The sequence below is a fragment of the Azolla caroliniana genome, unplaced genomic scaffold (assembly GCF_043228905.1).
Source record: "Azolla caroliniana isolate FFs.n. ecotype wild unplaced genomic scaffold, voAzoCaro1.0.p SCAF_7, whole genome shotgun sequence".
NCBI classification, from domain to species: domain Eukaryota; kingdom Viridiplantae; phylum Streptophyta; class Polypodiopsida; order Salviniales; family Salviniaceae; genus Azolla; species Azolla caroliniana.
This window is the reverse complement of record NW_028230442.1, coordinates 2,528,208-2,555,263: the sequence shown is the minus strand read 5'-3', so window position 1 is coordinate 2,555,263 and position 27,056 is coordinate 2,528,208. Positions and strand designations below refer to the sequence as shown.

At 38.5% G+C, this 27,056-nt stretch overlaps 2 protein-coding genes and 1 non-coding gene across 6 annotated transcripts in view; 1 reads left to right on the top strand and 2 right to left on the bottom strand.

The window, feature by feature from the left end:
• The window catches only part of LOC147861521 (uncharacterized), a 34,233-nt gene extending 23,255 nt beyond the window's left edge, over positions 1–10,978 (top strand). Inside the window, exons 3-12 of one of the 4 annotated variants that reach the window (XM_087322443.1) lie at positions 1,865–1,931; positions 2,890–2,942; positions 3,055–3,156; positions 3,693–3,776; positions 3,859–3,906; positions 3,997–4,040; positions 5,043–5,108; positions 5,191–5,250; positions 5,341–5,380; positions 10,643–10,978. In XM_087322443.1, the coding sequence (XP_087178569.1) occupies positions 1,865–1,931; positions 2,890–2,942; positions 3,055–3,156; positions 3,693–3,776; positions 3,859–3,906; positions 3,997–4,040; positions 5,043–5,108; positions 5,191–5,250; positions 5,341–5,380; positions 10,643–10,746 (668 nt within the window). In that variant the 3' untranslated portion in view covers positions 10,747–10,978. Of the gene's footprint in view, positions 1–1,864; positions 1,932–2,889; positions 2,943–3,054; positions 3,157–3,692; positions 3,777–3,858; positions 3,907–3,996; positions 4,041–4,460; positions 4,947–5,042; positions 5,109–5,190; positions 5,251–5,340; positions 5,381–10,642 lie in introns of those variants that run through there. The other 3 variants (XM_087322444.1, XM_087322445.1, XM_087322446.1) reach the window with 3 other exon arrangements.
• Positions 10,979–12,212: 1,234 nt separating this feature from the next.
• TRNAS-GCU (transfer RNA serine (anticodon GCU)) lies at positions 12,213–12,294 on the bottom strand. The gene has a single exon. It is a non-coding gene; the product is annotated as a tRNA-Ser (tRNA).
• Positions 12,295–18,783: 6,489 nt separating this feature from the next.
• LOC147861519 (putative serine/threonine-protein kinase At1g01540) lies at positions 18,784–23,435 on the bottom strand. Its single transcript, XM_087322442.1, has 6 exons — positions 22,296–23,435; positions 21,466–21,570; positions 20,713–20,826; positions 20,445–20,615; positions 20,062–20,191; positions 18,784–19,660 (listed from the first exon to the last, which is right to left on the bottom strand). The coding sequence occupies exons 1-6, from the start codon at positions 23,156–23,158 to the stop codon at positions 19,421–19,423; spliced, it is 1,623 nt and encodes a 540-aa protein (XP_087178568.1). The 5' UTR covers positions 23,159–23,435; the 3' UTR covers positions 18,784–19,420.
• Positions 23,436–27,056: the final 3,621 nt, after the last annotated feature.

Sequence of the window (27,056 nt, the reverse complement as noted above, 5' to 3'; positions counted from 1 at the left end):
TGGGCACGAGAATCCTTATCTAGCCAAGCTTCAGTCTTAGTGTTAGATGAGCCAACAACTGATTTGGTTGGAGAGGATGAAGTTATTGGTGGTTTCTTGATTTGGTTGAAGAGGATGAAGTTATTGACTACATTCCATAAATGATGGTATTGTAGCAAGGTCTTTATTTGCAGCTCCCAATCCAAGTAATTGTTCCCATCCAAGATAGAGACACAACCAAATAATAGAGCTTGTTTTTAAGTAGCAACCAAAGTAAAAAGTCTGTACAAAAGAGGCTGGTATAGCCTATTTATACAAAATTGGGGAAAGTGGGCGAAATGGTTATTTGGTAGTAAAGTGGCTCTTGTACTACCAAACAGGTACAAAAAGCTAGGAATAAAAGGGAATATCTTGGAAAAAGTAGAAGAGGAAAAAGGCATTTAAAGCATTACAAATTCTAGAGAGAGAAGGCATTAAAAGAGTTGCAGATTCTAGAGAGGGAAGAATCTGGGAAGGGAGAGAATATAGTACAAAGATAATAAAGATGAAAGAGAGTGCAGCGCTGGAGCTGCCACCCTCCAACATTGACGAGGCAAATATTTGGAAATATTTGGAGACCATAGTCTCAATGACTGCCTGCATGACAAGAAGCAAAGGATCTGTGCCGCATGACAAATTCTGGTGGAGATGACAAAGATAATAAAGATGAAAGAGAGTGCAGTGCTGGAGCTGCCACCCTCCAACATTGACGAGGAAAATATTTGGAAATATTTGGAGACCATAGTCTCAATGACTGCCTGCATGACAAGGAGCAAAGGATCTGTGCCGCATGACAAATTCTGGTGGAGATGGGAGCAGCCCCAATAATCACTGAGGCATTGTTATGATCAGTGATTGGTATCCAGTAGCTTTGCGAGCTCCCAAAATGAAGGTACTCAAGGTCAGTATTTATGCAGGCAAAAAGACTTGCTGAACACAGGGATAATCATTGTTGGTATGTTGAAATGCAGCAATGGTTCGATGCATATGGCATAAGGATAAATTCACTGCCCCATTCTAGTATAGCTTACATTGTCTCCATCCAAACATGAACAATGCAGAAAAGAATAGTGATCCAAATGGATATCGTCAACTTGAATATTGGAACAATATGGATCAACCCCAGAACATCACTAGACCAGGACATTGCCAAGGGGTTACAACAGATCTGACAATAGCAATTTGTCATGCATGTAGGCCCCAGCCTGCCCTTGTTGACCATAATCTTGCAACCCTTGTCATTGACTGATAAAGGTCATTAGCTTCTGCCATCATAGGTGCATTCCTCACTTCAGAGATATCTCTCCTTTTTGGATTGATGTATGATAAAGATATTTCTGGACAATTTACAATCTGACTTGAGAATCGTACATGTACAGATAATGTTTTTTCTCTTTCTTTATATCTTCTTTCTTCTTTCTTCGACGTTGAATCAACACCCCTTTCCCCGTTTTTTGTCTTCATCCTGCTTTCAGGTGTTCCATTCTCTCAGATGTGTTTCATAAGTTGCATGTTGTTTCAGCTGCATTTGTGGCTTCCTTTTTATCTAGCATAGAATTGCATTTGTGTATTCTGTAAACCCTTCTGAAGAGCGCAGAAATAAAGCACAATATAGGATGGAATAATCTAGCATATAGTTGCCAAAATAAGGAAAACGTAGCTAGGTCCATTTTAAAGCTGGAATTAAAAAAAGATATTAACATGGATAATGCTAACAGAGAAAAGTTCTAATGTAGTGCTAACGTAACTAATCAACCAGTTCTCTCACTATTGTTTTGATGCACTAAATATTTGAGTAAAGTTGATTGGGTTATGTTTCTATACTTATATCATCATTCATTTGCAGTTATGAAAGTGAAATTGAGCATTGTATTTCTCACCTCATGTTGTGGTTTTGGATACTATTTAATGAGGTAAACAATTAGCGTGAAAGTGAAAACTTCTAAGTAAAGATTATGGTTATCTACGATTTATTTCTCATGCTCTTGGCACAAGTAATGGCTACCTATTTTCTTTGAAATGTACATAAAGAGAGTATATTATACTACTCAAGTTTCCTAGCATTTTCTTCGTGATATTGCTCAGTTAATTGAGAAGCTTTTGCATATAATTTAATTGAACTAGGAAGCCTATTTTGAATTCTATTTAATGAGGTAAACAATTTGGGTGAAAGTGAAGACATTCAAATAGAGATTATCGCTATTTGTAATATTCTTCTTATGTTTCATACATAACTAATTGAGAAGCTTGCACCTGGAACTTGGTTGAATGCTTTAAACCCATTCAAGGGTATCAACTCCAGTACATTTGTGGGACATGCTCTTACGCATTGGGTACAGCCGATACAGGCTAGGATTGTGTTTAGGCACTCAAAGATCATTGACGAGCATAACCATCGTAGTGCAATAGATAGCAAATATTAATCAATTGCAACAGTACAATAATTTTTTGAAGCTCTATATTCAAATAGCAACCATGCTCATAATTGAGATAAGAATTTATAGGGTTTAAAGTTAAAACTTCATATTACATATTACAGATGTTAGATATTCAATACATGATTTGAAAATTTACAGCTGTGTCAACTGTTGTTGATGCCGGATAAACCACAAACTGTTAAGTGAACCCTTGAACCCCCAAGACAAACTAAACTGAATTGTTGCCTAAACTGAACTGTTGCCAATTTCTATAATCACAATGTTTTAAGAGATGTTGGGCAGTAATTGTCCAATCATAATGGTGGAAACAGGTGGAAAACATTAGGAATACAATAAAAGCATCTGAATTTTATAAACTGAATGAATTGGTTTAGATATCAAATAAGAAACCGATGAATTGCAATTAGTTAGCATGAATCGTTAATTCGTGCAGGGTTATTACCAGTAATCCAGGATATGTGAATTCTGCTTCTGGAGATGTGGAAGGTATTTACAAGCTGATATTATAAAGGTTTTCTTTTGACATTCTTTTATTGGCTTTGAATTAAGTTGATGCTGACAAGAGTGTTTGCTTTATGGCTCATGTGCTTTTTCGCAGAATCTGATTGGAGAGGGAAGCACTGTCATCATTGCTCTGCATTTATTCAACGTTATGACCATCATTGTGCTGCTGTTCAAAATTGTATTGGTAAAATCCTTGGTAGTACAGTTTCCCTTGAGGATGCCTAGAGTATGTTGTGAATTTAGTAATGTGGCTACTACTAGTATCACTGTAGTAGACATCACGTCAAGTTGATTCATCATGCATGTCAGTGGATATTAATAGCATTCCTTTCACCACAACCAATGCATATTTGACTGATTATCATTTCTTATGTGTTCCTGACTTTCCTGATGAATAACTTCTAGTTTGATTTGGATACCCTTGATCATTGCTTAATCATAACCTTCTGCCATGCTATCTGATTGTGCATGTATCATAATATCGCTTATAACAGGAATTTAGTTCTTGACATGGTGGCATGTTTCGTGGTAGTTTGTATAAATGCGTTTCTATTCCAATATACATCATAGGTTATGTGTAATTTTAAAATTAAATGACACCTATTTGGTGAAATAGTACTGGAATTTTCCTTGTCTTTATTCATTCACTGATAACTTTGGAACTTAGAATCCATAACCATTCCAGATGTATGCAAACCATTAAGGTTAACTGCACATTTTCTTTCATCGCAGGAATAGGAAATCATCGACTTTTCCTTCTATTGTTGGGCATCTCCTGTTTAACTGAGATTGTATATGTTTTATGCAGCTCTATATGTAAGTTTGTACCTTACTCGTGATGTCACAACTTACAAGTTTGTCATATTCCATGTAAAAATAAAGTTTTCTGTGTATATAGATTTGATGGATGTGTCTTGGCAGTCAACAAAGCTAATCAGCAGTCAAGGTAGTTTTCTTTTATTACTTCTTGTTAGCTGAATGCTATTACCATGTCACTCTATAAGCTTTTGGATATTTGTCGATGCAATAATGACAGATATCAGAACATTTCTTGATGATCCTTTTTACACTGTCTTGCAGGTACATTTCTATACCTTATTTGTATTCTGCTCTGCTCTCTATTGTCAGTTGGTCTAGATATTAGTTTCTTGATAGTGGTATAATGGTACCTTTTGGGGTTGCAAGCCATTTCCAAAAATGTCAGTGAACGATGAAATGCAATGAATTTACTATAATGAACATGATAATATTTAAATGAGCGATAACCAACATTCTAAACAAAGGATTCAAATTTGATCTACTTTTATTTATTGACAGATTAGGGCTTTCTTGACAGATTTGCTAGGTAGTCTATGATGATCAAGTATATCATTAATCGGAGAAAAATGGGAGGCACCACTTGAACAAATGACCATGTAGCAATCATATTCTAACCCAAGGGTAGTAGAACATTTGAAAGAATAGGTTGTTATAATATGGGTAACTCATTGCAATGTGTAGAATGAGAAGCTTAGGAGGATCGAGGAGATTATCCCTAGCACATCAAACATTGAGCGAAGTTTGGGAATCAAGACTGTTGTCGATCAATCTCTTAAGCTCATGATTGTTGGCACAGTAAATGCTTCTCAGGTAATCATTTGCAGATGATACATACATTAGAGAGAAGAGAACCTAGAAATTCACTAGGAAGCATGATGACACTGGACAAAGTTCAAGTGAAGTACTGGTTATCATCATCCTTATCCAAAAGATGCAGTTGTCTTAACATTAAGACACATATATACAAATTGAAACGGACCTCAACTAGATGATGAAGAATTTGTATACCATTAGGCAACTTCGTGAATATCCAGTGAGATGTCATAAGTGCATTATAATACTTGACATTGTTCTATCATGTATTTATGATTGTATTTTGACTCCGCATGTTGTCTAAGAAATTTATTTGATATATTTTGTCATTCTACTTTAAAGGTTTTGTTTGAATGCAGTTTATTTGCTTTTTGTTAAGTATTTTATCTGCGTGCTGTTATTCCTATTTATGTAGTTCAATCCTTGTTTCGATCCTCATAAAATTCTCAGGTATTCTCTAGAGAAGCATGGGTATTCACTACTAGCATATTTGTAGCATTTCAAATTGTATGGCAGGTGCGTATTCTATTTGAAAATATTTTGGTTAAATTATGCATTCAGACATTTTTGTGAGAACAATTGATATAATGCTGGCCAGGTACCCTTCTTAATTTTTCACATATACCTTGTTACTGTAAATTTGACAACTCATGAATGGGTAATGCTCTTGTTTCTGAGAGATTTTTTATTTAGTGAGGGAAGTGTTTGCAATGGTGTCATTGATGCTTTTATAACTTTTACCATTCAGATGAATTGGGAAAAACTTCCCACATTCTACGAAGACTCTGGTGAGTTTTTTGAGTTGCAACTTTTAATGTAATCTACTCAACGTTATCTAGAAACAAATGCCAAAAATAGTGAAATAATTTGCGTTGTAGGCTAGTGGGAACGAGAGAGATTGCAGAAACATTGCTTTTGGTCCCCAGTAGAAAATCTCATTTCAGTCTAAAATGCTATATATAAAATGCCGGCTACATTACATATACATACTAGCTCGACTATATTTTTGTTATTGTTATCGACTAGGAACACGGTCTACGATCAGTCCTTCGACCTAGACTTCCAAGTGATTGTGTGACAACGAATGGTAGCGGAGCACGCGTAATACTTAGTGGGATATTCCTTGTAATCTAGCAGCGTATAAGGGAGACGGCTACAACCGAGCTCCTTTGATAGTGGGCTAGCGCACACACCGTTACTTACTCCTACGCTCTCAGGTATTACAAACACACAGTAGATTAGCCATAGCTACACACAGATATCAGAGAAGATAGAAGTCTATTACAATACGCCTCTTACATTCAAAATTACATGCTACTTTTATCAAAGGTTTTTTGCCTTTTATATACGCAGGGTCTTTTAGCCGTTCACGCTTCCCGCGTGAACCGTTACATGCGTTACAATATTATACTATTCCGTATTCTTGCGCTCTTGTCCGTCGGTTACTATTCCGGTGAACACCTGGCACGCCTGTGGGACAGTGCCATGGCACGTCGGACCCATCCCTTTAGTCTTCTTCCAGAATGGCCCTGATGTTTGGCTCTGCTACGGTGTTCGTGTCCGGGGACGGCGTAGAGCCTGTATGTGCATCGTGGTGTGGTTCCCCTGCTTGGTCGGGAGGGCTTCTCATGGTGTCGCGATCGTCCTGTGTGGGCGGTCCGGGTTCTACGGGCTCTTCTTGGGCTAGGGGGTTGGGCTCAGCCGTCGGTGGGCTTGTGGTCGGTCGCGGCTCTGTTTCGTCCGTCACTTCCTCCGTGATGTCGGCCGTCGTTCTACGCTCTGGGGAGTGGGGTTGCGGTTCCTCTTAGTCCGCAACGTTCTCCCTGTGGTCGACCGATAACGTATGCTCTGGTAGATGGGGTTCCTCTTGGGCAGTGGTTTCGTTGTCTGGTATTATGGGGGACTCCGTTCGCCGTTCCGCGTTGTTCACCGTAGTTGTAATTTCTGGTGACCTGTCCTGAGGTTCCTCTTCTTCGGCAGTATCCGGAATTGGTGTCGCGATGGATTCCTCGTTTGTTCGTGTGCTGCCGGCTTGCATGATTTGGTGAAACAGATCCGCTTGACTTTCACCAAAATCATCTAATAGTTGCGCGAGTTCTTCTAAATGTTGGTCCTCGCGTACTGCCGCAATGCTTTCCTCATTGAGTTTATAGAAGCCTCGGCCGTCTTTTCTCCGGTTCTCCCAGTCCGCTCGATACGCGTGCAATTTCGCTGCTTGGGCCGCCCACGCTATCCATCCTTTGTCTAGCGCCGTTTTCAATTGTGTTGTAAACCTCTCCCGGTTCGTTTATAAAAGGATACGCACGTTGTCTGTGATAGCGTGGCAACGGTTGCGTGCTTCTTCCACAGCCTTCTTGAGGTTTGCAATTTCTTGTTGACTAACTACTGCCATTTCTTCATACGTGCTCTTCATACCCGCCCACAGCTGGGATTCCTTCGCATGTAGTTCTTCTAATTTCCTGTCTGAGGACTGGCGAAGTTCAGCGCGGAGGCGGTCAATTTCTGATTCCGCTAGTTGTACGACCCTTTTCGCTTTTGAGGCAATGGCGGTCTGAGCCTCAATCTCTTCCTTCAAGGCTTCGATGGCGTGGTTTGGTGGTGGAGCTACCTGTTGCGCCGTAGTCGCGTTATTTTCCAACTCCGCGATGCATTCGTTGGCATTAGTCGGTCCCATACCTGAATCCGTAAACTAGGTATTTGAAACTCTACCGGCATAATGGCCTCCAACCCAAACGCTAGTCGAAACGGTGTTGACTGTATGCTTGTTTTGTAGCTGATTTTGTACGCCCATAATGCACTATGTAATTTGGTATCCCAGTCCGTTCTATTTTCATTGACGATTTTCTTTAATATGGTCTTCAACGTCTTGTTAATGGATTCCGCCAAGCCATTCGCCTGTGGATAATATGGTGTACTTTTCTTGTGGACTACGGCGCAATGATGTGTTAGTTCACAAACAACCGTATTGAGAAAGTGGCTCCCCTGATCACTGATAAGCCCAATCGGACAACCGAACCGACACCAAATGTGTTCGTAAAGGAATCTCGCTATGACGGCCGCCATATTCTCTCGTAGTGCCTTTGCTTCTACCCACTTGGCTACCAATATGTATTTATTGCCCGTACGGACCGTCGCTGGTGTGAAGGGACCCACAAAATCCAATCCCCACTTTTGGAAGGGATCTAACGGTAATACGGGCTGGTGTTGCATTCTTGTGCCCTTCGTGGGCTGGCCCATCCGTTCACACAAATCGCACTTTTTGCAATACTCGTATGCGTCCTTTTGTGTAGTTGGCCACCATAGGCCTGGTTGCCATATTTTCCAAGCCGTAACATCACCCGCGTAGTGGCCGCCTACCATGCTGCAATGAGCCTCCCGTAAGACGGCTTCTTTCTCATCCTTACGTACACTGCGTCGCCAAATGCCATCACTACCTTTGTGATATAAGATTCCTTCTACCAAGCAGAAGTTACGGCTCCGGACGGCTAATCATTTCTTCTCATCCGTGCATAATTGTGGTGGAGGCAGCCCCGTAGTCAACAAGTATCATTTCTTCTCATTTCCATAAGCCACCGGTCCGGAAAGGTCGTTTCCATTCTTTCTGCTAGTGCTACTACCCGCTGAATATCTGCGTCCGGAAAGTCGTCGTCGTCCTTCTGCACCGTTTCTCCATTATCAAGTCTGCTCAAAAAATCTGCCACTACGTGTTGCGTACTTGGGCGGTGCTGAATTACAAAATCGAATTCTTGAGGCAACAGCATCCATCACGCCAATTTCCCCGTCAATGTTTGTTTCTCCACCAAATATAGCAGTGCCGAATGATCCACGTGGAACGTGAATTTCCTCCCTAACAGATAATGTCGGAATTTATTGATGCTATAGATCATCCCTAACGCCTCATGCTCCGTTGTGGAATAGTTACACTCCCTTGTTGATAGTTTGCAACTAGCATAGTACACTGGTCGGTACCAATTCGGTTCGGTGAGCTGAATGAGCGCACTTCCTAGCGCACGAACACGTGGAATGGCTTCGCCCAAACTGGTGGTTATACGACGGGTGCTTGCGTGAGCATTATCTTGAGCGCCTCATAGGCCTTGTCCTCCGTTGCAGTCCATTGGAAGGGAGTCTGATGCACGACGGCATGTAACGGCGTGGTGAAGTCCGCCAAGTATCGTATCATCCGACTATGCCATCGTATTTGTTCTAAAAACCGGCTAAGTGATTTCGCGTTTGTCGGAGTTTTGGCTTGAGTGATCGCGAAGATCTAGTTTGGATCGACCGCTATTCCTTCCTTGCTGACTATATGGCCTAGGAGAGTCCCGCTAGTCACGCCGAAGGCACATTTCACGGGATTCAGGCTTAAGCGTGCGGTGTGGCAACGTTCCAGGCACAGTTGCAGATGCGTGAAATGGTTGGTTTTTTTCCCATATACCGCAAAATCGTCTAAAAAAACTTGCATGAATGCCGGAATATATTCCCCAAAGATCTCCGTGATTGTTCGTTGAGATGTCGCTGGCGCCGTCTTTAGCCCGAACATCATGACGACTGCCACATAGACTCCCCAGTCCGTGACAAATGTCGTCTTCTCTTGGTCATCGGGATGCATACGTACCTAGTTGTATCCACTGAAGCCATCTAAAAAACTGTACATGTCATGCCCTGCGACGGCCTCCAGTACGCTATCGGTGAATGGTAAAGGGAATGCGTCCGTAATGGTTACAACGTTTAATTTTCGGTAATCCACGCATACTCGAATTTTGCCGTTTTTCTTTGGAACGACTACCATGTGGCTTGTTTAACTGGCCGTATGAATCCCGCCTTTAGGAGTTTGTCAATTTCTTCTTTTACGCGGGTCGTGTAGTTCGGGTTCATGCGGTAGCGACGCTGTCCGAGGATTTCGCGTTGTGGAACCCTCCGATGGAAGAACCGCAAAAAGATGGACTGCAGCTGGTCAAAGGTCGTGATTGCGGGCAGATCCTATTGTGAATGCCAAAACGCCGCTCACCCATCCAATGTTAACCCGAACTCCATCATTTGGGACTGGTTCACTACCGCCTCAAAAAGGCTCTGCGCCATGTGGTTTGCATTCCAGACATTGACGAACAGGCGAATGTGGGTTCCAGCGTCGGTTTCGCCGTTAAAGCGGGGATAGGCAAAGGCCATGCTGGGGGCTACGGCGGGCAGGGAAAGACCACAGTGCGGTTGTGGTGAGCGTGCTTCCCACGTATCGTCGAGGTATTTGGAGAGCGGAAAATCACCTTTGTGGTCCCGACAGGTATTGCTGAGGTCGCTGAGGCGAGGCTTCTGCCGTGCGCGTTCCTCTGCCTGACGTGTGATGGACATTATGATTGGCCGGTCTAGTCGTGTTGGTTCTCTGCGGCGTCTGCGGCTAAACATCCATTCGTCGTTGTTCGTCTATGAAAAGACACAGATCACCAAGCATGCCAAAAGTGTTACCGACTAGGAAAACGGTCTACGGTCAGTCCTTTGACCTAGACTTCTAAGTGATTGTGTGACAACGAATGGTAGCGGAGCATGCGTAATACTTAGTGGGATATTCCCTGTAACCTAGCAGAGTATAAGGGAGACGGCTACAACCGAGCTCCTTTGACAGTGGGCTAGCGCACACACCGTTACTTACTCCTACGCTCTCAGGTGTTACAGACACACAATAGATTAGCCGTAGCTACACACAAATATCAAAGAAGATAGAACTCTATTACAATACGCCTCTTACATTCAAAATTACATGCTACCTCTATCAGAAGTTTTCTGCCCTTTATATACGCAGGGTCTTTTAGCCATTCACGCTTCCCGCGTGAACCGTTACATGCGTTACAATATTATACTATTCCGTATTCCTGCGCTCTTGTCCGTCGGTTACTATTCCGGCAGACAACAGTTATTTGTTGTATATAAGTTAAGATCACCTTGCCATGTGAACATGATATGTACATATATATATATATATGTACACACACACACACAAATTGTATGTATGCCATCTATCTATGTATGTACATTATGTATGGGTGTACTGAGTTTTTCAGGTGTTTCTCATCCAGGGTCATCTGACCACATCAAGAACTTTGTGAACCCTTATGACGAAGGATGTAGAAAGAACATAAAGGCAATGTTACAAGATTGGAGGTAAAGCCTCAAGAAGTTTTGTAGTTTGTATGGAAAGAGCTCCTTTGGTGATGTAAAATCTCTTTAAAAAGTTGCAAAACAGTTCACTTTTACATCATCTTTTTTATGCTAGTTCATTTTCACTGGCTTTGGTACCATATACGATTAAGTATTTGTATTTCTATAATTCTTCTACTCACAAGCCCATTAATTGCAAAGTAGAGAACCATAGAAAACTTTGAAGTTACTAACAATTGGACTTCCCTCATTTTCAAAAACAATTTTCCTCCATTCTTGACATAGCCATCATTGTTGCTTTTGTGTCTTGCTTTTTACCTTCTACATACTTAAAGATGCTTTGCCCATGACTACATTACATAAAATATTGTAACATTATGTTGATGATGTGACAAGGCTATTAATATTTTTGTTGATAGATATAGTTCATAATTGAGTACGAGGTGAATTTGATTGAAGTCTTATAACATATGCCATCAGTGTCTTTGTCTTTTCACTTTCAGTCTGCCCTTTTTAATGCAACATATGGATGAGTAGTGTGTTATCTAGTCGTGGGTTTATTAGTCTGAAGAGTGTTACAGATTATCATATTCACACAATATTGCATGTTCTCAAAAGGTTATTCATGTATGTCTTTGGTCAAATTATCCTATTCTCTGAAGCTATGAGTTGAATTATCCTATCCATGTATGTCTTTGGTCAAATTATCCTATTCTCTCAAGCTATGAGCTAAATTCGGCAAGGTTTTATTTACTTTCATATTTATAAATTATATCCCAACATGTGTATATGCTTTTGAGTATCAAAATCTCTTAACAAGGCTTCATTTGTGTTGATAGGCTCATAAGTGGCTCTTGAATCGATTCTATTGGCTGAGCATTTAGGCAGTTTTTCATAAAACATTATCATGAAGTAAGACCAATCCTTCACACGAATAGGAAATTTTTATTTAGACATTTGCACTTTATTTTTTTCATAACATGAAGGAAATAGTTTAAGTTAAATGAACTTAATACTCACACTCATAAGGACACTTCAAGTCACAGAGAAAGACATTAGACGATCAAAGGTAATCTTGTCACTAGATGGATGGTTCATGCAAGCTTGCAAAGGATGGATTATAGATATTGGATACAACACACTAGAATTTAGTAGTTGAGCCCTTTTTGTTGCAACATCCTTCAAACATGTTGATTTAAGATGGATGGCTAGATCATTGTACCATGTCTATTGAATGATGAAACATACGCTAAATGGATACAACATTGATAGTGGCCATGGCCAAGGACAACTTCTCCATCTATTGGATGGATGGATGGAATTTGAGATGATTTTGTTATCCATATATAGGAATTCAAACTCGATACTTTTCGAGCATAAAATTTCCTTAAAGAAGAATATGTGAAAGAGTGTTGTAGAGATAAAGAGTGAATATTGTGACAAAACAAATAAATACAAAAAATTTACCAGTCGCGTCGCCTGAGAGATTCGAACTCTCGCGGGGAAACCCCATGTACTTAGCAGGCACACGCCTTAACCACTCGGCCAAAGCGACTACATGCTTGTTTTATCAAATTTAAGAATGAAATATTGTATTGAATTGTGTGAGTTCCCTATCATATACCATGGAATATGTCGAGTTGTGAGACACCTTATATTACCACATAATGTACTGAGCCATACAATACCTTAATATATGCTAGGTTGAGGTTCCCATGTTGTAGTACTACATAATACATGTATTTTTTGGCATACCCTATTATAACATGTTAGTGATATTGGCATATTATAAACAAAGATCTAGTTTCCCTACTATACATACCATGTTATGCAATGTGATACGGAGTTTTCCAATCCTCCAATATACTATGTAATATGCTAAGTTTCTCGATCCCCCAAATATATTATAATATTTCTTGATACCGTCTATATAATATGCTTTTTTGCAATGGATCCTTCTATACATTCATTATCTTACCCTATAGTCTTTTATGGTATTTACATGAATGAAGGTTTGCCAAGATCTAGATTGAATTCTAGGGACCTTTCTTATACGTTAGTTATCTTCATACTTTGTACGAAAATTTTTCTTTTGCATAATTTAGGTTGAGTCATTTTAGTGACCACAAGCCAAAATTTAGCCTTAATTGATAATGGTTCTTTTTAACATTTCTGGAATGATCTTTGAAGAACTCAAGAAGCGACTCATCATATTTTCTCTCACGTCTTGAGTTTTTTTATAGTTTAGGTAACCCGATCCTTTTTTCTTTTTCTTTTTTGACAAAAAGATACACCTTGGTTTTATAAAATCATAACTTATAAGAAATACAAAAGTTGTGTTGGATATACCAACTGATTCCATTGTACTCTCATCATGACCAATTTGATGTGTATATACAATAACCACACATAGTTTTTTGTACATTGATGTTCAATATTCCTTGCTTTCTCCAAGCCCTGAGTTTGGGTTCATGACCCTTGATTTGTGAACTCAAGTTTGCCTAGATCTATGCATTATGGGCAGAAATTTCATTGCATGTTCATCAACATCCATGATATATTCATGTTCATAGGTTGCAAATTCCAGTTCCCTTATATACAACCACCATCGATATAGAAATCCATGTTGATCTCATCAGTAAATGCATCCATGACATGCTCATTGATATAGATGTTAATGGTATGTTCATGTTTATTAGTTGTTAAAACCCACCGGATCTATCAACTCATCCATGATCAATATAGGCATCCATAGTATGCCATTGACATAGACATCCATGGCATGTTCATATTCTTGCTTTCTCCAAGAGTCATGTTTTATTCTAATCATGTTTTCGATTTTTTTCATCCTATAATATACTAGCACTTCCAAATATAACCCGGTCCTTTTACTTTACAACGCAGAAAAGAGCCAAGGGACTTACATATATGCCTCTATAACTAAAATTTATGGCAATTATTAAATCAATCGTCAAATTCCACATTAATATATGTATACAAAACAACTTGCAAACTAGAAAAAACAAGAGTTCAAAGAATGTTGGACACCTTAGCATGTAGTGATCCATTCAACCCATTTTCCTTGGAAATGGATCATATCTAAGGGTTTGGGGGATGAAAGATTAATTTATAGTCGTGTATTTTAAGTAGGTAAGAGAATTAATCATGAAAAAGTTAGTGACATTTCTAAAACCCCAAATGGTTCACACACAGAACTTACTTGAATAATAAGTAATTATATGATAAGGAATGGGAACATGTCACAAGGGTTTATTTAAACCATTTACCAAATTGTGGTACAATGTGAACATTTATTCATAAATACATATTTATGTATTTGTTGTAGTTTATTTTAATCATCCTTTTCAGTACCCTTATTCATATTCGATTGGGTTTAGGTTTACAAAAGTCTTCTTTTATTGTTCCTCTTTGTCATGACAAACTTTTCCTATTTACTAATTTTGCTTTAGTTTTAAAATATATATATTCACAAACACAATCTTAGCCTAGAGTCCGAAGGCACATGATAAAGAAATGAATACATTCACGATTTCCTTTCAAAAGCCAATCGGGTCATGGAGGTAATTTTGTAGGAGTGTGAGGGAAAGGCTGAAGAAAGTCATAGAGGACAACTGCCCCTCGAGGGATGTTCGTTGACATCACCTCCCATAAAGGGTTTGATTATTAATTTGTTTATATAAATAACAGGTATACAATCTCTCTCAAGCAAACTTACATGTACATGTACATCACTCTTTGTCTTTTAACTAATGGAGTATATTCTTATTTGGAAAAAAAAAACTTACATGTACATATGTAGTTTAGAGTCTAGACCACAAATACCATATACTAAACTAACAAATGAATTGATCCAAATGTTAATAATCGCACATTGGCAATTTTATGTCCTTCACACTATCTCCACTTATGCATGAACATTGAATTGTGGTTCAAGATATCATTAAAATTGTCCAAAATATCTCTCTTTCAATTGTTTTTATGGGAAACATGTCACGTTCATTGCATTCTATTCAGAATATTATTCTTGAGTTATTGATCTATTGCTTTCAATTTGCATTTATGTACCCAAATGTGTTTATAAAAGCCATTGTTGGTCTTGCCATTGGATATTATGGTCTACAATGACTTGGAAGTACATCAACATTAGAGCGTGTGGATATTGAATTTCTGTGTAACATCTTTCCACTTTGTTATTATATACATATCCCTCCCATTAAAGTCACACATTTGCTAGAATGCTCAATTGAATATCATGTTAATCTAATAAGAGCTAATGAAAAAGTTGAAGAATAGCAATGTCAATGAGGTTTTAGAAGAATATATCACAAAGTTTCAATTAGTAAAAGCATTCTTATACAAATTCAAACTCATGGAACCAACCAGCCTAAGCTTATGTGATTACATTTAGATCTTGTTTAACCCCAAAGGTGTTGGTTACTTGTTTGAATTACCATTTTATTCTAAAGTCTAAACCACCTTGAAATCTACATCACGTGCAAAACCACCCATCTCAAGAAGCAGGCTATTTCTAAAACTACCAATCTACAAAATGCTGCAAGTCCAAAAGTATGGCTAAATAATAGAGTACAAAACATTCCCTCTTTGGTAAGAATTGTAACATTGCTAACATTAGATCATTTAGAATGCTTGTTTGGAAATTGCATACCTCCAGCTCCAACAATTGTTCAAAGGATATGATATCTATTGTTACTCTTAACTTGAAAAGTACATGATACTTATAAATCTCTCTCTCTAGTAGGCGAGAGTGCTTTGTAATGATTTTTGGTTTCACGAATCATGATCACCTCCCATGAACTTTGGCACACATTTGTAACTCTGAGTGCAATTACATTTGTGTGTCAAACAAAAAGGAAATCAATGGAATTTTATACCAATACACAAAGTGAAAATGATGTTTTTTCCTATAAAGGAAAAAAGGATACCACGCACATTCATCCGTACACCATTACAAGGGTTGGAACAATACAATTACCCCTTAACAAAGTAAGAAGCTTATCTTAACACCAGCCAAAGGTGTATGAGACAATCCAAGAAGTGCATCTAGTAGTGTCCTCTTATTATGCAATAAATGACAAATAACAAAGAGAATCACATGGAACATGACACAGATAGTCATGATGATAATATGGTGTATGATTTTTTTATGTTATAGATTTATTATCAACATCCATGGGAAACAGCTAGGATCTATGCACTTAATAAAATTAGGTTATTGCCTGAACAATGGTTTATGCTTCAACAATGTGTGTGCAATCTTTGTTTTCATGGTAACATACTGCATTCGAATAGTAGATAGTAAAAAGATTGTTTCCTGGTTGCCAACACCCAAAACCATGTGCCCTCGCAAATATAATGTGCCCACATCATTTTCTGCAAATGTTTTTCCCTTCATTTTGTAGTTTTCAACCATTTTCAATTTCCTCATTTACAATGAAATTCTTAATAGTTATGGGTTGTTTATGAAAGTCATTGTTATATGTGTCTTTATCAATATTGTATCATCTAAAGCCAAGTGCATGATCGCACTAAATGTATTGATGTAATCATCTTTTACATTAAGCGTTATAGCTAACATGTATAGTTGTTTACATTGCATGCATGTTTCAATGTCATGTTTTGTTTTACATGGGTGCGGAGTGGACTCCTTTAGACAATTTTTAATTGGGTGTTGTTTATACCTAGAATAAAAGGTACATGCAGATTAACGTGAATTTATTCCTAGATATGCTTCTCCATAATAAATTGTGTAAGAAAGTATAGGCGTAACTTAAATAAAAAACATTTCTTTGTGGGACGCAAGGCAACACAAACTCCTATAAAGGGAGATTGGGTTGATGTTTTTCACATTTGATGTCGTATATATACTTTCGAGGTATGTATGCTTATTCTCACTTCAAGGATTATTTGGGCCTTGTGAAGCCACTTACAATGCTTAGATGCAAGTCAATTATCCATTGTGTATACATTATTATTAATCAAAGGGATGCTTGTGTTTTTGTTGCACCAAAATGGACGACCCAAAAACAGAAAAATAATTTGGTAGAACATATACTTGCAAAATTACATGTTAGTTTATGTACATCCTTGTGTTTGTTGACATACGCGGGTAAAGGTTCCATTCTTCACTCTTTCCTATTGACAATCATGGATGCCCATGGTTTCAAGGGATTATGCAATGAAGGCATACGTTATACATTTATTTGCTATTTTTTACGAGTAATTGAATGGTTGAGCAAACTGTTTGCTTGTCTTCACTAAGAATGCTTTAATATATAGTTATTCCAATGTGCATTCTCTATGCAAAATATAGTTTGATCCATGAATTGCGGGGATTCATCTCCAAAAAGTGAGTTTTGAACCTTACTACATGATACGTACAAGAAACAACCATGCATATATATTTTGACCATATACAAACTAAGCAGTCCTTGTTGAACATGACAATTTAATGAATAAAAAAATGTATGAATATGTGATGCACTTTGTATACCAATTTACATAGTTAGTATTACTCAATGTTTTGCATATAGACATTGGCCTTCGTACTTTTAGGTTCTTCTTATCACCATCCACATATCAATACATAGAATGATTGGTAACATTCATTTGTCGTATGGAGAACGCTATCTTAAATGAATATTCAAAGACACTACTTTCTACAATTTGCTTTAACATCTGACATAGATAAAAAATTTAGGTATGACACCTTGCATATTTTGCTTTGACCGTCTAGAAAAAAAATATACATTTAGGTTGCTGAATCTATAAATGAAGCAACAACATACATCAAATAAAACACGTGTCACTTTCATACATTGCCATCATATCACCTAAGAATATAACCAAGATAGCCTCATAAATTGTCTACATCCCAATTAGTATTTTAATATGAGTTCGTTAATACTTTGGATTGAAATTGGATAAATCTCGACACAATTTTACCACCATTGGGTAGTCCCACACATTAGGCTAACCAATCCACCAAGAAAGGCTTTTTGTATTAGCATATAATGTGACATGTTAGCATTTCTTCATAAATTGTTGCCAAAGGATCATAAAGCACCAAAACATCTAGCTTTCTACGAGCTTTTAGTGTTTTGATATATTATCAACCAATGGTTTAACTTTACATTGAATATTTCATCATGTATAAAGTAATGGGATTCTAAAAAGTATGCACGCATTTTAAAAGGGGGTAGCTTGAAAAACTATTCCCTTTTGTTTTAGATTATTTTGATCTATCTACACATATTTCACTTACTATACATACTAAGGAGTACATTTGTATAGCCGCCTTTCAAATTTGCATGAAGGTGTGTCTCTCCCTCTCAAGCAGAGGCTTTGCTTGACATCCAAATGGGTCCAAGGTACAATGATATGATTTGGGAGACAAACTGCATTTCTCTTGTTACATGATGCCTCAAAAGAGTCCTCGATGACTGCATTTTGTGTAACAATGTATAATGGATTGGGAGAGAGGTTCATGCTTCACATGTTTTTACACATACTTTCTTTTTCAAACAAGCAGAATTACACATTTTGAATAGGAGCAATTACTTCCATACAACTTAGCTCACATTCTTTTCACTATACAACACTGCATCGGAGCACAAGTGAGGAAACTTGTTGACTATACATACTTTACCTTGAACAAGTTTGAGAGAGTCTACATGCCACATTACTAAAATGCCCTACTATTAGACACATGTGAACTTGCTTTCCACACATTTTAGATTCAAACCTATCGTTAACCATTATTTCTTAGTCAAAATGTGCACTGAATTGCAATTGCAATGTTTTTTTGTTAAATTCTTGAGCATCCAGAATCACTAATCAATTCTTGAAGTTCGATTTGATAGGCCATAGGCTGATTTGACATCTAGTACATTTTAATATCAACGGTATCAACAAACATAAGCATATTCATCTTTGGCTATCCATTTTTTATTCTTCACACAGAATGGAACAATGATAAGTGAGAGAAAAAGAGATATTTCATCAATTCCGTAAACATTTTGATCTTTTTCTCCATTGAAATGCATTGCAAGTCAAGCTAATCCAATGCATTAGGGTTTCAGATACTACTCCCATCATTACCAACAGAATTGCATCTCATGTAATGAGCACGCCCCGACTTCATATACCACAACATGTTTCTTTTTATGGCCAAATTAGACATGTTACTGGCATCGGTGGGTAGGGCGGGATACATGCCAATACCATGGAAAAACTCGCGACATACAACTTCATGAGAACTAATCTACAGTTTTTAAACAGCCAAACCATCAATAACTGAGAAACCAACATGGATTCGAAAGAGCCAATCAATAATCCATGTGGTCTCTTATAGAGGCATCATTACCCAAAAAACAATTACCCCTTTTTTATCTTTGTTTTAAACAAGTATGGTGAGAATCCTTAGAAAGCTCTTTAGGAAACCAATTTATGTACAGAACTCTTAACACCTTGGGCCGAGGACACTTACACATGTGTATATCCCCCCCCCCCCTGAGCTTCTGCGAGAAGTTCGAGGTAGAATTTTTACCTATCCGTAGTCAATCGGCACATGGTGAATCATTGAATGTAATGAAAGGGCTTTTGTTTGTGTTAGAAGAAACCAATCAATCCATAAGTACAATTTATGCACCGCTCGTCAACAAGCTCCTTGCATCACGGTAAGGGAAATCCTCTGACTCTAACATGTGCACCACATGCCCCATTCTTGGCCTCTTCTCCGATTCGGGGTCAACACATCGTAACGCGATCAAGAGAACCTTCTTCAGTACACGAGGGGCTGGTTTATCAGAAAGCTTTGGATCAACCACCTCTTCGGAACGGCGATTCCCGACCATCACTTTCAACCAATCTAGAAGATTTACCTGAATAAAACAAACAAAAGTAAGTTTGAATGTTACCTATGACTAATTCATAAATTAACTGGGGGTTTTTGAGACTGGCTTAGGGGGTTTTGGTTCCTTGGTACACGTCACGAGTTCAACTCTTCACAGTTGGTTAGCATAAATGACAATCAATGCCTCCCATGAAAAAGCTTGCATGGCAAATGGCAATCAGCTAATCATTGAGACATAGAAAGAGGGAGAGAATAAATATTCATTGAAAGCGGCGATCAATTCCATTAACATGGAAAATAAACATTCATAGCAAAAGGCATCAAAACAGACGACAAAGTTTAAATAGATTTTCTTCATTGAAGAACACATCAACTGAATCATTTGCATGTACAATTTGCATTATAATGTAATGAACATGAACAACCCACCTCTCCCGTCGGCCTCGAATAGTCAACCGGATCTCGACCAGTTATCGTCTCCAGAACAAGAACACCAAAACTATACACATCACTCCGCTCATTTAAAAGCCCCGTACTAGCATACTCTGGGGCAACATACCTGTAAATGTCAAGGAAAAACATCATGTACTACTCTTTGTTCCTAAACAACTCTGACCTTGATATGTTGATCATCTAATGAAACCACATGCTTAAGAACCCAAAAATGAGGTAGCGATGCTAATGAAAGCACGTCACCTATGCTTACCTTAAAAAGTGCCCAATTATTTATAATGAAAAGCACATTGCATGAAAAGTAAACTAGGCCAATTAGTAAAGAAAACGATTGCCAAATGCAATTTGTAAGTGCATACCCGAAAGTGCCCATAACTCTGGTTGTGACATGGCTTTTCCCAGCTCCTAACATCTTTGCAAGCCCAAAATCAGACACCTTTGCATTCCATTGGCTATCAATCAAAATGTTGCTAGCTTTGATATCCCGATGCACCACTTTCGGTTCTAATGCCTCGTGCAAATATGCTAGCCTGGGATAAGTCACAACGTTAACACATCATGAATAGATCAATATAATAGGAAAACACAGGCAGACAGAACAATAAAATGTCTTCAACGCATTCTTACGCTTTGGCTGTACCAATGATGATTCTCATGCGATTCTCCCATGTGAGGCAGCCCGAGGAACCATGAAGCCATTGCTCGAGATTTCCATTGTCCACATACTCATACACAAGCATTCTGCAATACCACACTATATATCAATACTCTCAATGCTATTAAGCATCCTGGTGCCAATCCAGTATATACAGGGGTTATAACTGAGGAAAATAGATGCTAATTTTCACCAAGTAAGCAAATTTTAAAAATTTCTCTAGAAATGTTTGCCTATTTTAATAAACTCACGGTTGTAACTGCAGAAAATAGATGCTAATTTTCACCAAGTAAGCAAATTTTAAAGCTTTTCTCTAGAAATGTTTGGCTATTTTAATAAACTTACGATACTAACATTTGCATGCGTTATTTTCTCAGAAGACTTTCAGGGTATATTTTCTGCAGTCATAGTCCCAAAAATAAGCTACATGTTGTGGCGGAATATCACGATTAACCTAGCATTTATACTTATGCAGTCCTTAGTTTAGATTCACCACAAAAACAATTCAATAAATTTTTTTAAAATTTAATAGTAACATTCACTCAGAATAAACTAGGTGTTATTGAAAGTTGAAAGATTAGCCCAGTATTTATACTTAGCATAAGATATACTAGAAGGATTTCATACGATATAAATTCCTCAAATCATTTATACTTAAAAGACCAATGATCGTGGTTTCTGTCATGTTTAAAAGAGTCCCAGAAAAAAATAAAATGTTTCCCCACCTGTGAGTACCTTCGATGCAATACCCAAGAAACCGTACGAGGTTTTTATGTCGCACTCGCCCGATCGCCTCAACTTCAACACGGAATTCTCTCTCAGCTTGACCCCTGCAATAATACAAAAAGAGAATCCAATATAAAATTATGGGGCTTTAGGGAAAAAAACAAGCACAATCACAAACAACCCCCCAAACAATTGGTTTTCAATAAATGTTTATTAATAATGTTGGAGAAAACAGAAACCTACGAGCTCCCCAAACACACCACACTGCACATTCTCTGTAACTAGCTATGATTCATCTTGCTCTCAGAAGCCCATAAACGTTAGATCTAAATCCACAAAGTGGTCAGAATAATAGTGAGAAAATGACTAAAGGTTCTTGAAGGCTCATAATTTTGGTCCACATCCACGACGTGCTGCCAAGAATCAGACTGTGAAAATGTATAAAACTCTCTAGTGTATTCCCAGATGCTAGAGGTTTGCACTAAGAAGAAAAAACACATATTCCAATCAAGCCAAGCGGCAAGAATCCTTCATAATATACATTCACTTCCTTGTGATGAGAATCATACTGTGAAAATGGCACAGTTCTTACAGGATTATAACGTTAGGTGCAACTCTGGCACATTGAATCCTAAATGTGCTCTTAGGATCCAGTGAGAAAAATGTCTAAAACTTATTGCATATAGCTAGATCCCACATCCCAACACTAAGGGAAAAAATAAAGTCAATGAAAGACACACCACAGTAATTCTAACTAAGCTATATATGTGCGGTGTGTATGTATGCATATGTATATATGTATAGGTAAATACATGTACATTTCACTTACATGTTATTCAAAAGGCTCTTTACAGCAACCATGGTTTCATTGGGCAGCTTCCCTCTGTAAACAATGCCATATCCACCTTCTCCTAACACGTGATCTGAAGAGAACCCATTAGTGGCAATCTGAAGCTCCCTCAATGTGAACCAATGACCCCAACCAAAGTGCAATTCTTCCGAGAATCCGGACCCCGACCCGAGCTCCCCGCTCATATGAACAAGCCTTACACTATTTTCTCCTTCTTTCTCTTCACCTCCTCTTCCTTTTCCTTCTCTGCTGTCTTCTTCAATGTGCAATTGAGTGTGAGGAATGCTTACACCTTGTGATTGCAAGATGAGAGATTGTTTCTCCATAGCTTCTGCTTTCATTCCATTCAAAGTACGAGTACTCGTACTAGAGTTCGAAACAGTGTGTTTATCAGGAGATTTTCGGGAGACTCCCACACGAACAAGGACCTGTTCAGGTTCACCATCTCCTGTGCTATCTGTTATAGTTAGAATAACTCCTCCTCCACCACTAGTTTGGACCACTCTATCCACCTTGATCTCCTTAGAGTGTGCTGGTATAGAAGAATTACCAGTACTATTAGTGCTGTAATTAGTACTGTTGTTGGCACTGCTGTTAGTACTGCTTTTGCAAAGGCTGAAATGGAATCTCTTCTTGCTGTTGTCGTCGATTTTCTTCCGGTTCTTGTTCTTCTCTGTAGATAAATGGTTCAATTTCTTGCGAGAGATGAGCCATAGAGAGAGGATGAAGAGGATAAGAGCTATGAAGATGCTGACTGTGATACCTATGAGAACCCACAGCTTGAGGCCGAAGAGGGTTGTCTTCTCAGACATCTTGTTGCTTAGATCTCCATCGCCAGCCATTGCTCACATGGAGAAACAGGGGAAGGGAGAACGTGTGTGTGTGTGTGTATATGTGTGTGTGTGTGTGTGTGTATGTGTGTGTGTGTGTGTGTATGTGTGTGTGTGTGTGTGTGTGTGTGAGAGAGAGAGAGAGAGAACGGAACAGAAGAAAGAGAAGAACTTAGTAAGAGAGAGAGATCCTTATGGAAACAGGGGTTTCTGCTGCTCGTTGGGTTGATGTGACAGGAGGTAGTGGAGCGAGACAGACAGACAGACAGACAGACAGACAGACAGGGACAGAACAGAGAGGGGGGGAGGGGTAGAGAGAGAGAGAGAGAGAGAGAGAGGGATTGTGTGTGAAGGAAGGATAGAAAGGGAATGTGAGTAGAGACAGAGACAAAGAGTGTGGGTAAGGATAGAGAGAGAGAGTGTGTGTGTGTGTAGGATAGAGAGAGAGAGACAGTGTGTGTGTCTGTAGGATAGAGAGAGAGAGACAGTGTGTGTGTGTCTGTAGGATAGAGAGAGAGAGAGACAGTGTGTGTGTGTGTGTGTGTGTAGGATAGAGAGAGAGAGAGAGACAGTGTGTGTATGGGATAGAAAGAAAGAAAGAAAGATATAGAGAGAGAGATAGAGGAGTGTGTGTGTGTATAATGTGTGTAAGGATAGAGAGAGAGTGTGTAGTGTAAGGATAGAGAGAGAGTGTGTGTGTTTAGTGTAAGGATAGAGAGAGAGTGTGTGTGTGTGTGTGTAATGTGTGTAAGGATAGAGAGAGATAGATGGTGTGTGTGTGTGTGAGGATAGAGAGAGTGTGTGTGTGTGAGTGTGTAAGGATAGAGAGAGATAGATGGTGTGTGTGTGTGTGTGAGGAATCAGGATAGAGAGAGTGTGTGAGTGTGAGTGTGTATAAAAGGATAGAAAGAAAGAGAGTGTAAGGGTAGAGAGAGAGAGAGAATGTGTGTGTAGTGCAAGGATAGAGAGAGAATGTTTGTGTGTGTAAGGATAGAGAGAGAGTGTTTGTGTGTGTAAGGATAGAGAGAGAGCGTGTGTGAGGAGAGAGAGTGAGAGAGTGAGTGTGTGTGTGTGTGTGTGTGTGTGTTCTACATTGGATTTCTTTCTTCACCATTTTGCTTCTTCTGATTTTCTCTTTCTTTCTACATTTTGGTGTGTGATGAAGAAAGAGAAAGAAAGAAAGAAGAAAAAAGGGGGGGGAGGGGGTGAGGAAGCGTTTTTGAGCAAGAAATGCATTTGCACGTGCAAAGTCACGTGACACTCTCTCTCTCTCCTATGTGTGTGTGTGTGTGTGTAAGAGAGAGAGAGAGAGCCATTGCTTGATATATATGTGGCCATCCTACACAACAAACAACACACACCACATCGCATACAAGATGCACATACATATCTTCATGAACCATCTCCCTCCCTCTCTCTCTCTCTCTCGGAGAAGCTGCATCGTTCTACCATACCGTAGAACGGCTTCGGATCTTACCATCCGGAGCCACACATAAAGCACGCCAAACCCAGGGCGTAGGCGTGATTCGTATCGGAACCTAACCCCCCGATGACCACCACGATTGTGGTGGGACAACCTGTCTCTCCATTACTTACCAGCTGAAGCATGGCTCGAAGAAAGAAGCTTTCGTAGTATCGGAACATCCTAGGAAAAAAACATGGGTCCCCTCCCCCCCCCCCCCAACGAAAGGCCATCTAATAAACCTTCCAGTGTGCATGTGTTCACGTCTTGCCAATTCTACATGCCCCATTGTAACCTCATACTTTCTCTCACACAAATCATCATATGTGTTGCCTCCCTACGTACACTAGAGAGCAAGGGTCATCATGCAAGGAATAACAAATGTATGTACACAAGACATGCCTTCATAGTAGCTACATCATATTAGCATACCCCCATATGGTTCTCTGTCCTCCCATCTTCTTAGATAGGATCATTAATATCATCACGAGTTACTCCATTATCCGACCTCCCAATGATGTAGATAGATATGTAGATAAATTGTACATGTATTCAAACACCCAACATTGCACATGCATGCAAATGAGTTTCTTCTGTTTTGATAATGACATTCACATACATATATATATTGTTCCACTAGATTTCCTGTTTGCATTAAAAGTTACCCCAAATCTAGAGTTGATATTGTCTCTAGAAAAACTTTTTCTCTCCCTCTCTTTTCATATGCATTCTTTCCTCCAATACATAATAAGAACCTTCACTTTCGATTGCTTGTTTGTTTGTCTTCATTTTGACCCCCACTCCATTTCGCTTCTTCCAGTTGGATTCTTTTTCCATGGTCTCTCTCATCCTTTCCTCGTCGAACAAACTTCCTTATTGTTATTCTCTTCCTTACTTCCATTTCCGTCTTCACTTTACTTACCTTCATCTACTATGGTTTTTTCGTTGTTCCATCTTATTACCTTTCCACCGAGGAACGAACTTAATACACTCGGATTTTGTCGTGTTCTCTCACATCATGTTCCTCTCCTCTCGAGGAAACTTTCTCTTAAAAAGCCCATGCTTTCTTCTACCAATCCAAAATATTTGTCAAATTTCATCGCAGCGCGAATGTAGTTAGCTTTTTCATCTAGATATAAACAATACCTTGGGGCAAGAGGTGTGATAAATTTATGTTTCCTAGGTATAAACTTATTATAATGGTTTTGACATATATTCCCACAATCCATTATCTTACTACAAATTACCAGGACAGGAAGCTCCCCAAAGTGTAAGAACACATCAAATGAGTAAAAAGTATCTTTCTTCTAGTGTACCTTCATCCAAAATGTGATCATTTATATGTTTTATGCGCATGTAATTTCAATTGCTTGTCGTTTTGCACACACATATGCTTATATTATTGATGTTGGCCGTTTGAAATGTCTTTCTATTCAATATTCGCTTGAAATATTGATTTCTAATCAAAGGGAAGTCTATTGCCAGAGTGTTAAGTAATTATTAGTCTAAACGGATACTTTTCTAAGACTTTCACTAGCACACAAGTTATATCTTGCTTCTTTTTATTGATAGTAGAAGACACTTCATTTTCTTTAAGAAACATCCTTACAAAATAGATTCCGCGTTGTGTGAAATAAGCATCACTTTTACTTATCTCAAGTTGCTCAATCATTTCAGAGAAAGTACAAAGTTGATCAAGGTGTACATGACTATGCACACATGTCCATTCATCCAAGCTCAATTCTATTGGTTTTTTGTCATCTTCTCAAATATCTATGACACTGTACACACATGCATGTCAAATTCCCTCAAAAAAGACCCTTATGAACATAATCCTTATGAATAAAGCGATCCATCTTCGATAAATACTTGGGTAGGAGTTGAACCATCATCTAGGTGGGGCTAAGGTAAGGTATGAAACTAAATCCAATATATGCAAATGAAGCCCTTAAATTTGAAAGTTGGCAAAGCGAACGGTATAACATTAATGTAGTACCATAACGTAAAGTTGTGTGTGTGTCCATAACACAAACTTCATTATAAAACAACTATAGAAGTTGATTTTTTAGCCAAGGACAAAACATTATTTTGGATGAGAAACGATTACATTGTAACCTAATCTTGCTAGTACATCTACAAACATACATAAGGGCTTTGCACTCCAAATGTACAATGCATTGATCCTAGGCCGAGGCCCCTTAGTCTAATCGGGGAGCTACACTTGTAGAGTTAAATAAATAATGCTCAAGGACATCCCAATAATAATAAAAACGAATTGTTAAAATAATGATTCTACGTAAGTGTTAACCTATAACATGCCACGATATGCATAAATACATCATCACATATGTGTACAAGCATGCACAAAAATTGATGAGGATGTATACGTGCACACATAATTTTGTGAAACGTCGTATATGATCACATAAGTCACCCTAACTTGTGAGA

What these genes read in the sequence shown, in the direction of transcription:
- LOC147861519 (XM_087322442.1), bottom strand. Translation starts at nt 23,158, where the DNA reads ATGGCTGGCGATGGAGATCTAAGCAACAAGATGTCTGAGAAGACAACC. An exon ending in AAGAGCCTTTTGAATAACAT is followed by an intron (nt 21,571 to 22,295) that starts GTAAGTGAAATG and finishes GTATTATTGCAG; the next exon opens with GGGTCAAGCTGAGAGAGAAT. An exon ending in AGAGTTATGGGCACTTTCGG is followed by an intron (nt 20,192 to 20,444) that starts GTATGCACTTAC and finishes TGACATTTACAG; the next exon opens with GTATGTTGCCCCAGAGTATG.